This window comes from Homarus americanus, unplaced genomic scaffold (genome assembly GCF_018991925.1).
Source record: "Homarus americanus isolate GMGI-L3 unplaced genomic scaffold, GMGI_Hamer_2.0 scaffold40248, whole genome shotgun sequence".
NCBI classification, from domain to species: domain Eukaryota; kingdom Metazoa; phylum Arthropoda; class Malacostraca; order Decapoda; family Nephropidae; genus Homarus; species Homarus americanus.
In genome coordinates, this window is record NW_024712526.1 from 4,635,440 (window position 1) to 4,647,687 (window position 12,248).

The 12,248-nt window shown below is 38.3% G+C and overlaps 1 protein-coding gene across 3 annotated transcripts in view; it reads left to right on the forward strand.

Annotated features, from left to right (window-relative positions):
- The first annotated feature begins 1,027 nt into the window (after positions 1-1,027).
- LOC121861083 (centromere protein L-like) overlaps positions 1,028-12,248 on the forward strand; it is a 79,042-nt gene continuing 67,821 nt past the window's right edge. The window contains exons 1-2 of one of the 3 annotated variants that reach the window (XM_042358642.1): positions 1,028-1,110; positions 6,964-7,193. In XM_042358642.1, coding sequence (XP_042214576.1) covers positions 6,987-7,193 — 207 coding nt within the window. In that variant the 5' untranslated portion in view covers positions 1,028-1,110; positions 6,964-6,986. Of the gene's footprint in view, positions 1,111-1,204; positions 1,305-6,963; positions 7,194-12,248 lie in introns of those variants that run through there. The other 2 variants (XM_042358653.1, XM_042358636.1) reach the window with 2 other exon arrangements.

The window sequence follows — 12,248 nt, forward strand, 5'->3', positions numbered from 1 at the left end:
AGTACTGTCACTCCGTCTGGTCCTCGAGATATGCTAGGGAATGTCAGTTGGTTGAAAATGTTCAAAGAAAGGCCACCAGACTGGTGCCTGCACTTCGACACCTCAACTACCCTGAGAGATTGGAGCGCCTGAACTTGCTTAGCTTATACTAGAGACGGTAAGGGGTGACCTAATTGAGGTGTATAAGCATCTCAGGGGGCACTACTCAGTCGAGTGTCCTTACTCGGAGCTGGCGGACGCTCGCCCCACAAGGGGTCACAGCTCAAGATTGAAGAAGCCACAAGTCCAGAAAACTGTGAGGGCAAACTTTTTCGGAGTCAGAGTTGTAAACTCTTGGAACAATCTACCAGAGAGTGTTATGACGGCACCGAGTGTGAGCTCTTTCAAGACAAGACTTGACCAACACTGGAGCGGGTTCAGGCACATTCAGGAGCCGGTGCATACCCAGTACTTGCCAACAGTGCGCAACAGAGCGCCAGTACATGCCTAGTACTTGCCAACAGTGCGTAGAATGACCGATCGCCCAAGCGGCTGAAGAGCTGATCAGTGGTGAAGAGGATAAAAATAAAAGTAAAAGTAAAAAGTCTCTCCCCTTAATTTCATATTACACCACTTAGATTCTTCAAAAACATCCTCTCCCTGCACCCTCACCTGGCTGGCTCTAAGGTCTTGCCTAGTAATATACCACCACCTGAAGGGGGACGTAAAGCCAAAGCTCGCTCATATCTCACTCTGGTTACAAATCAACTCGCCATAAAATAAATGTGTGAAAATGGAGGAATTTTTAGATCGAAGTCGCTAAGATTAATACATTTATGTATCTTGAATAATATATATTGATTTATGAGATATATAGATCATAAATACGGCAAAAATTAATTTATATTAGCATTAACTAATCGTTATATGTATAATTTCACTTTAAATATCTAATTTTGAACAATTTTAGTTTGTTTCTGTCAACACAAACGTAAGGCTTGTGTTTAGCCAATCAGAGAGGAGTATGACCAGCCAATCAGCGAGTGAGGTGAGCCAGAATCAAAACATTGAGGAGTTTGAACGAGGAGGGAAGTGTTGACTCACCCATGTAGTGCACACAAGTAGAGTAAGGTAACAGGTGTTGTCAGCTTAATATCAGCAACCATATCAATACAGATAAGATATATACCATTCGTTCAGCGTATTTATCCTTGAGGTAGACGAAGAAATCTTGGGTTCACCCTGAGGGAGTCCCTGGCTTTGTCAATTAAATCATTATGTACAGTCAGGGTCAAAAGTCTTGAACACTTGACAGTATTTGGCATGTAAGTACCTGAAAATTTTAGGTATTAAGGAGAGTTTTATCCAATTTTGTGGTTGAGGCATAATATGTGATAAGTAGTGTTATACTCACGGATGATCTTCTGGTGTGACTCCAGCTCAGTAGCCTCGTCTCTACTCAGTCGGTGGCTGCGTGTGACGGATATTTGTGATCTATAATTATATGCTTGTTCTTGATTTTTCCAGTATTTATCTAATTTTGCTTCAAACTTTTCCACCGCCTCCACATTCACTACCCTCTCAGGTAACCCATTCGAATGTCTTCAGAGATTTAGCCTCGCTCTTGTTTTGTAGATCTTCTTTGTGTTCCCCCGGGTAGTGTCAGCCTCCCTCATCGGGAACATTCCTGCTGCACATGCCTGGTCATATATGCCACATACTACAGTATCTTGTATGTTGTTATTAGTATATCCCAATCATATATGTGTAACTCAGAAGTGGATGCCAGATATTGCTAAATGTTCAAGGCTTTTGACCCCGACTGTACATAACTTCAATATTCGGCAAACTTTTTAACTTAATTTTATTGATTTTAGAGTTGTGTATATATTCGTCCATTGGCTGTCCTCAAATTGGTAAATTTGCAGTAGTTCACACAACTCTGTTAGAAAGTCAATACCATGTTTTTCTAGTGTATTTCTGTGTATTTTGACTGGGTTTGACCTTGATATCCGTCGGAAATTGGCTGTTTTTTAGTTGTCGAGGGTTTAGGGTGGGGTATTTTCCAACCCAAATTATGGCCAATCGAATACAAAATACACAAAAAACACGAGAAAAACAGGCATGTAACCTAACCTAACCTAAAATTACCTTACCTAACCTAACCTAACCTAACCTAACCCAACCCAACCTAACCTGACCTAACCAAGCTCACCATATGATCGAATCACTTATTTCTTACCTTATTGGCCTGGTTCTGGTTCGTCATTCGATTCTGAGATTAGCACAGGTGAAAATGGCACTTTGCTAAAAATGCTCCTTTGTAATCACCGATGGTGTATGAACACCAACGTCTCTTCTTCGTCTTGGAAATAAGGAACGAGTTACCACAATGCCACATATGTTGGTCTTGATAATATTTACATTCGTTCTTACACTTAGGACACTTTACTGAGGTCGGGAGAACACTATGAGATCTAAAAAATAATATTGCTTGTTGTTTTTTGTTTTTTTACCCAAAACGTGCAATCAACTCCATATACTGTAATTGAAGTGACACCCATCGCAGACTTCAATAGTCGGAAATGAATTTGAATTTTGAAGTATGAGAGACTCAAAATAAAAATCGAATCTGATTGGGCAAAAGATACCGCGAATTAAACCACTAATCTTTTTAATAGGTGGGAGGAAAAAAAAACGCTTTTGATTGCCCGCGTGACGTTTATGGGAACGCATGCGCATGATGATTTATGAAGGAAACATGCACAGTGGGAGGTCAGGTAGGCGATAATGGCGGAAGATTAATGGAAGAAAATAGAGAAATATCTGGCATGCACTATCTCCTTTATTATACGTTTGCAATGGTAATGTAATAAAAGAAAATTATCTTATAATTAGATGTCTTATTCGACTATGATTATAGATTTGGGGTAGGAAAGTTGTGTGAACTTACGCAAAAATACCCTCAGATTTTGGTACGAGATTAGGCTTTTTGGTGTTTTACTCAAATCTGACCTTCATTTCTTGAGCAAATTAGCGGTTTTACAAAAAATTTAAATTTTCGCTTTTAACAGAAACCACTAATTTGCACAAAAATGGAGGTAAGACTTGATTAAATCACCAAAAAGAAGCCTATTCTTATACCAAAAAACCTACCTACCTAACTTAACCTAACCTGCAGACAGCCAATGGACAAATATTAACCTAGATTTGTTTCCCTTGGACTGAATTTCAGTTTTGTTAATGATAAATTTCTTTATGCTTGAGTGTTGACAAACTGTTTATAAGTTGATCAAGAAGAACTCAAATGAAATATTGTTAATACTCATGCAAGCTTGGAATAAAAACAGTGTTAATACTAAGCTTGAATAAAACATTTTAAAAACAAAACAAAACACAACAAAAAACACAAAAAACAAACCACAACAAAAACAAAACCACAAAAACAAACAACAAAAACAACCCAACAAAAAAAAACACAAAAAAAAACCACAAAAATTAATACCATCATTGAATACATTTAAACTGCTTGAATACTCATGCAAGCTTGGAATAAAAACATTGTTAATACTCATGCAAGCTTGGAAGAAGACACTGACAATTTTTTTTAGGAAATTAGAAGTGGTGATATTTTTTTCTTCATATTCATCCCACAGCTTCCAGAGATGGACTTGTTTGTCATGATATGCTTTTCTTATGCACGATGTTAGCTTGTGCTCAGCCAATAGTTGTAATTGCAAATCAACCATTAAGGCTTCTCTGTGAAGAAGAGGGACAAGGAGGTACAGTATAGAGCAAGAGTATTTGTTGATGCTCGGTGATCTATGCGCTTGTGCCAAATCACCTTCATTTGTTCTGTATTTTGTTTATCAACAATGTTTTTTAATCATTTTATTTACTAAATAATTAATATTCATGTATAATAATAACATAATACTTCTCGAGTCGTCTGCATGCATGTGTAATTTCTATTTGTGTAAAATAATATCTTACAATTTGTCACTAATACCAGCGACTGTTAGTGGTGACGAAACGGATTTGATATTGGTGACGAAATTGGGTGTATCCTTTTTAACACATGCAATCGATAAATCTTATCATTCTAACTTTCATTCTATACACTTCTGTCGCAAGTGAATAATAATGAACCTAATAGAACCTGACCTAACCAAGCAAAGAAACCTACTTAACCTAACATAACTTCCTAGACATATTAAGGAGAATGTACTTATTTTAATATCTGGTACCTGTGAAAGTAACTTTGTTGAAGCATCATGGCTGTAATTTTATGTTTTTTGTGGACGTGAGAGTACAGTATATAGTGGTCCCTCGGTTAACGAACTCAATTCGTTCCAGAGGGATGTTCGTTAACCGAAAATTTCGTTAACCGAAACCATTGTTTCCATGGGATATTGGGTAATTGGTTCCAGCTCACAGAAAAGTATATACAAAGTAAAGCCGGGGGTACTGGTGGTAGAGTGGTACCGCTCTTGCCTTCGCAAGCGAGATGTCGCGGGTTCGATTCCCGGGCCGGTGGAAGTTGTTTGGACATACTTCCTAGCCCCCATTAGTCCATGTTCACCTAGCAGTAAAGTAGGTACCTGGTGTAAATCGAAAGTTGCGAATTCGTATTCAGGGACAAGTTGTTGGAGCTTCCAATAACTTGATGACATTGTAGGGTTATGAGATATTGGTTCACACTCAGGATGGGATGGAGAAAGGAAACTCACAATGTGCTCACTGTATACATATTGCATTGGATGTACAATGCAGCATGTTGCTGGGTAGGTAGCATGGTAATAAGCGTTGAGTAGAGAGAGCTGGGTGGTGAGGGTGCCCAGAGTGAGGGCACGCGGCTTGAGGGACTCCAAGGTCGCTGGCGGGAGCGGCAGCCGCCCGGCTGGCGCTGAGGAGGAGGTGTTGCTTGCTGGTGGCACTGTGTAGAAAGAGCGCTGGTCACAGCGGTGTCAGGCCTTATAAGGCGGGGGTAGGCGTGGGTAGATAGTCGATCCCCGCTCCGTGGGCGGCGCTGGAGGCGTAGGCTTGGGAATTCGAGAAGGTTCGGTGCTTGTAGGGGAGGAATCCACTACAACATAAACCATTGACTCTTCAGGCTTCTATGCCCTTGACTCTTCAGGCTTCTACGCCCTTAACTCATGAGACATAAAGGCAAGCATGAACTTAGCATGCTTCCCTGTTGGGCACTGTAGACGCTTCTGCGCTTCATATTACACAGGGATGTAGGGGGGTGCCCAATAAAAAAAAAGAAAAAAAAAGTAAAGCCAAAAATGCATAAAGTCAGAAACACTCCTAAAATTTTAAATATATATATATATATATATATATATATATTATATATATATATATTATATATTATATATATATATATTATATATATAATATATATTATATATATATATATATATATATATTATATATATTATATATATATTATATATATATTATATATATATATATAATATATATATATATATATATATATATATATATATATATATATATATATATATGTAATAGAACTCATAAATCACTACTGTAATGTGATACAGGTGATTAATTTTATCTCTTGTGCAAAATATATGACATTTATATTCAAATTATTCGCTGTCTTGCAAGGATTCCAGCAATGCAAATTATATTCTGCTAACTTTAGTCTGAGATATTATATAAGATTAAAGCCTATTGTATATCCGCCACACGCAGCCACCGTCAGAGTAGAGACGAGGCTATTGAGCTGGAGTCACAGGCGTGAGCCTCTTCCAGAAGATCATCTGTGAGTATAACCAGAAACCTTTGCTGGGAGGGGGTTTGGGAGGGAGGGAGGGGTGACAGTGACATGTTTGACAGTTAGTGCCAAGGTCTGGTGAAGTATTAATTTGTTTATTTATGTCCTTCAGATTGAGTTTATGTATTTTGCTTATAAAATGTCACAGAAGTGACCGGGGAGAATATAATTTGCATTGCTGGAATTCTTATAAGATAGTGATTAATTTGAATGTAAACATGCCATAGTTTGCACTAGACAAAAATTTTAGTAATCATTTTGGACATTATTTTGATTACATGTACAGTTCAGCTTTGTCCTTAGGACAGTGTGTGCATGTAAATGAGTTTCAACAAATGAATAAAGTTACATATATCGAGCCAAAAATAATAGTTGAAGAACTTTATGTAGACAGAGCTTGGATGGTTAACTTTTAGAATGACCAATACTTTTAATACAGTACTGTACTGTATAAAAAAATGCACAAATATTAAAAAGCACAATTTTCTTTATATTTACTCCACTGGAAACGAATGTAAACATAGTAGAGATTATTGAATTGGCTGAGTACCTCCTCAGCTTATCAGCTGATGTTCAAAACAAAATGTGATTTTCGTAAGGATTTCGTTAATCAAATTTTTGTTTGTTAACCGAATTGAAGATTCTTATGGAAGGTAATTCATTAACCGAAATTTCGTTAACCGAGGTATTCGTTAACCGAGGGACCACTGTACTCGGATTGAGTGGGTCGGTTGTAAAGAAAGTGAGCTATCCACCACATGCACTTACTCGGCAGGTTATTGCATGAGTATTTATGGTAAATAATTAATTTCTTCATGTACAAAGCATATAGAGACGTTATTTTAGTGTCATATGCAGAGCCGTCCCAATGGGGGTTCGGGGCCCAGGGCAATTCATCCACTGCGGGGCCCCTTTGCATTCTTTATATATATATATATATATATATATATATATATATATATATATATATATATATATATATATATATATATATATATATATATATATATATATATATATATATATATATATATATATATATACTGGCTAGTGATGTACAATACATATTGTACTGCATTTAATATGGATATTTTCTGTTTTGCTTAAATATTTTTGTTTTAAAAATGTAGACCTCGAATGAGTTTCTTGTTTACATCAAACTAATATATTTCCTACAGTTACTTGAAGGACGGACACCCCAATGGCATCTAGTCAAAAACAGGGTGATGAAGAAAAACGACCACCCAGAATTATGGGTAAGAAGCCATCTCCTAAGAAAATGTCACCAGCTTACCTATCAAAGAAAACCACATCAGCATCAAAAACTCATTCAAATCCAAGACGCAGAAAACAATCACCAACTTCTGTAGAGAGTGGAAAATATAAATCAACTGCTGCATCACCAAAAGTGAGTTATGGGTGGCATCTGGCTTAAGACATACAGTTGGTGCTTTTAATTTTGGTCTATTGTTGTGATATTCCTGTCATCAATCAAGGGTCACATGTACTGTACTGTACATAAATTCTAGCCACTTTAAATCCCTTCTACCCTTTCATTTTTCTCTCCCTTTTCACCCCTTCTCACTCTTTTCTAAATTTTCACGGTAGAATTTCTCTTTATCTATTCTATCCTTTGCCTTGAAATTGATAATGCCAAGAAATCTATTATTGTCATTGAACATAGCTTTATAATATGTCAGTTTGTAGTTTTGGACATATGATTTTTTCAAACTTGGTCAAAATATAGAGATAAATATTCAAACAAAAGTAAATCCTTCAAAATAGGAGAAATTGGAAGTTGTACTTATGTTGAGGAAAGGTTCTTCTTGTGCTGAGTTTTTATTTTATTGTAATTGGTCAAATACCTGCTGAGAAATTCCAATACAAGTGTGGAAAAATAGTTTCTTTTTCTGAAACCCTGAAAAGCCCAAACAAGTTTACAGTAAACCCAAAATATCGTTGCACTTCCTTCTCAGCCTTTCATCTCACCCCATCACAGTACTGTACCCAGCTTTTTGGCCAAAATAACTTGCCATAATCACAAAACTTACACCAAAATTAACACTTACCTGCACTGGAGGAGGAGAAGGGTGTGGATAATTCCAGGACGCCAGATGTAGTACTCAGCGGTTATTTTTCAACTTGTAATGTCTGGTAAACATACGTAATTTTTATTTTTATTTTTATTTTGCTGTTACAGTACATGTACAGGTATACACAATTTTTCAAACAATGTGCAAAAAATATTTTTAGGTGGTGTTGGATGGTGTTTGTGGGTGTGATTTTGGGGGGTGTGAGTGTGATTTTGGGGGGTGTGGGTGGTGTTGGGGTTATGTGGCCAAAAGTCCTATGGCGATGGACGAATGGCAGTGAGGACAGACAAAGATGACTGCCGGGAGTCTCGAGTCACAACTCTGCACATGGGCGGCACAGATAAGATGGTCGTCTATGCACTGGGATTTAGGCAGCAGTGCAATCTAGTCCTGTCTTTGCAACGGAACAGCTCTCTCGAGGACCCACTCTGCTCACCCCACACAGGGAGGGGCTAGAAAAGGTGCCCAAAACATACCTGCTTAAAGAACCAACCTGACTGGGCAACCGCACCCAGTACAGTAAGGTCAACCTTATGAGGTCGAAAACACAATCATAATCACAGATAAAAACAAAAATAAACTATACAGCCTCTTATGGTCACTGTATGGAGAGAAACAGCATTTATGGAGTTGGCTTTGCTATCCACTAATGCATCCTACATAGGCTAACTGAAATGCCTATTGGGATCAACGTGATGCTCCGAGTTCCACTGAATCACTCACGTCATGCCTTCTTCATCAGTGCATACGCCCCAACACTGGATGCAGAGGATGACATCAAGGAGGCCTTTTATGCCGACCTAGAACAGAGTGCTAACCTGTATCCCAGAGAAGATAAGGTTGTGCTCCTAGGTGACTTCAATGCCATAAGTAGCTACTGGATGAGGTAGCTACTGCCATCAAACAGTTGAAAAATAACAAAGCCTCAGGGCCTGGTGGAATCCCAGCCAAGGTGTATAAAGCAGGAGGACCTCTGCTTACCAACCATCTCCACTCTCTCCTGGAGAATATATGGGAAAAGGAGGAAATCCTCCAAGCTCTTAACCCCTACGCCCCGGGCTAGGGTGTCTCTGGCAGTAACCCCCACGCTGTGTAAATCGAGAAAAATCAACTTATCCAAAAATAAATGTTAACCATTTGAAATGATTAAACAATAAAAAAAAGTAAGAAAAACTATATATTGACCCTCTAGAAACTTCCCTGGGGCCGCAGTGGCGAAGAAGATAAGGGGACAGTGTTGTTTTAACGGCTAGCATTTGTGGTCACTACGCACTTAGCGGCCATTTTCTGCTTACCTTTGTGTCCGAGATGGTCAGTAATTCAAATATTTACTGATCATAATATTGTACATATTTTCTATAAATAATTAATTTAGAATATTTTATTTGCATTATTTTTCATAAAAAGTGCTCAGCGACACAGTAGTCTGTCGCCAGGGTGTCTGGCTGTCTTTGTGTTTGGTAGAGCAAGTAATGCATATAAATAATTATCGGAATAATAATTCCATAAACAAATACATTTATAACATAATCATAGCATTATTTTCCAGTAATAACTACACCAGTAATATCTCCGTTAGCCGGAATCCCCCAAACCCAGAACTCTCCGAGGGGCACATTTTCTGGAAAATTCTGAGAAAATTTTCCCGATAGCCGGAAAATTCTGTAAAATTCCGGGGATGGGGGAGTTTTTTCCGTATTTGAGAGATGATAATCAGGCGCATTTTCTGGAAATTCTGAAAAAAATTTCCGTTACCCCGAAAATTCCCGGAATGAGGGATATTTTTCCAGGTTCGAGAGATGATGTAATGGGCAATTTTTGGAACTTCTGAGAATTTTTTTTCCGTTACCCGGAAAACTCCTGGGATGAGGGATTTTTTTCCAGCTTTGAGAGAGTCATCTGGTTACCTGGAAATCTCTCATCCCCGGAAGTGCTGTGCACCAATTGTTCCGGCTACTGGGATTACCACTGTACAATACAAATACACTACTTTTAGCAAAACAGTATTACTTTGATACAACATGATAAAATGGACAAAACTATGAAAATGAAACAAACAAAAGTAGGTACTTAGACTCGGAAAGCTTCCCAGTGGCCGAGCGTGTGGCGTGGCAGGCAAATAGTCACACTGGAACCTGATAACCCGTGTTGGGCATTAAAACAATGCCACGATAAGGCATGCATTCTGGAACGTCAACCGGGGCGTAGGGGTTAAAGAAGCCTCCAACGTCAATATTTGTAACAACAAGGGAGACCGATCAGACTATGGCAACTACCGCGGGATCTCGCTGCTGTCCATAGATGGCCAAATTATCGCCTGAGTCCTCCTAAACAGACTTCCTGAGGCGGAAAATTTCCTCCCAGAATCTCAATGTGCTTTTAGACCATCACGTGGCAGGCCTCTGTCCCTTCAGTCTCCCGTGGGTATTGAACCTACTATTTACTACTGGTAGTGTGGTTTTTCTTTTATTTTGTTTATTAGTATAATTTTTATTTATTCCTCGCATTTACTGGTACAGCAGTATGCACGTGACCCTGGTATCTAATAGCCTTGGATAATAAGGAGTGAATATCAATAAATATGTGGTGAAAATTGCCGGCTGGGAACTCATCCCCCCCCATTTACATTAATTCTTTGGAGGAAAATTGTCCCAATATTTGCAGTTTTATTAATTGCAAAGTCTTTTAAGAACACATCTTTTGCAATAACTAGGGTGTTCCTGTAGCTCACGAGCACTCTGAGCCTATCCACATACGCGCCTGGCACTCGTCCCCACATCGGAAGCATGAATGCTAGGAACGTAGAGATTTTCTTGGAATTTTCTGGAAATAAGCATGATGTATTCCTCAGGAATTCGTTCAGATACCCGAAATGTTGAGATTTTTTCCATAATTTCTCGGAATGCTCAAAGAAATATCCCCATTACCTAACCTAACAGAGATTGCTGAATTGAATAATTTGATCGTGTACATAAAGTATATTTTAGTAAAATAAAATGAAATAACTTAAATAACATACTGTACAGGCAGTCCCCGACTTACGACGGGGTTAGGGACCCAATTCCAGGTCGTAAGTCAAAAATGCGAAAATAATACATAGAAAATCTAAAATGGGTCTCTCTTTTTCTTCTCAGCACCACGAGAACTCTCACTTTTAAGCTTGCCAGCCATTTTAAAGGGAATTACATAAAAAAATTTGTCTGTGCACAGCGCAATCACTAACGTCAGGACTCGAAAATACGCAATTTGAAAAAAATTTGGTACGACTGGGGCGGTCGTATGTCCGGGTGGTCGTAAGTCGAGGAGTGGCTGTATATACAAAAATTTTTTTTAGTTTTTAAGTCAAGGCATTTACTTTTACAGTATATACTGCTGTACAGTCCCCTTCATGTGCATTTACAGGGGCTCGTCAGGTTTTTTGCAGTGTAGCAGTGCTGTGTTTGTTAACATTGAACAGAAGGAAACTCGCAGGTGTGAACATACTATGGCATCGTTAAAACAATATTAAAACAAATATCTCTATAATTATTTGTGGAATGGTTTATATGACAAGCTATAAGGGCGGTGTTTAATTATTTATTTATCTTTTCCTTTTTTCTTTCTACTTGTTTTTAAGTTTTATTTTGTATTTCGACTTATCAAGGTACTTATTTTATTCAGTTTCTTATCTTCTTTATTTATTCCTTCTGCTGCCCATTCCCAAAGCTGGAATTTAAAAAAATTCAGGCTTTAGGAACAAATTTTCCGATATTAAAACTCGAGAGAATTTTCTGAAAATGTCTTGAATAAAGATGAAAGTTAAAGTATTTTTTGGGGGAGACCTGACCTAGCCTGACGAGGCAGTAGGTGAGATGATGAGGCAGTAGGTGAGGTGACGGGGCAGTAGATGAGGTGACGAGGCAGTAGGTGAGGTGACGTGGCAGTAGGTGAGGTGACGAGGCAGTAGGTGAGGTGACGAGGCAGTAGGTGAGGTGACGAGTCAGTAGGTGTGGTGACGAGGCAGTAGGTAAGGTGACGAGGCAGTAGGTGAGGTGACGAGGCAGTAGGTGAGTTGACATGCCAAGACACTTACACAGCACAAATTAATAGCACTACTAAACCTTTGTCTTATAACATTTGACTTTATAATTTCTATTTTAAAATTAATTGATACATGATGGCTTGTAATTACTGTACTAAAATTATTTTATATAGTGCAAACTATAGACGTTTACACCCAAATTAATTGCCATCTTACAAAGATTCCAGCAGTGCAAGTTATATTCTGCTGAGTCAAGTTTGTGACATTTTATAAGGAAAAAGTTGAACTTGTCTTTTATAATCCTGAGTCCCTGCCTCCCTCTCCACCAACAACTACTTGTTAATCTCCC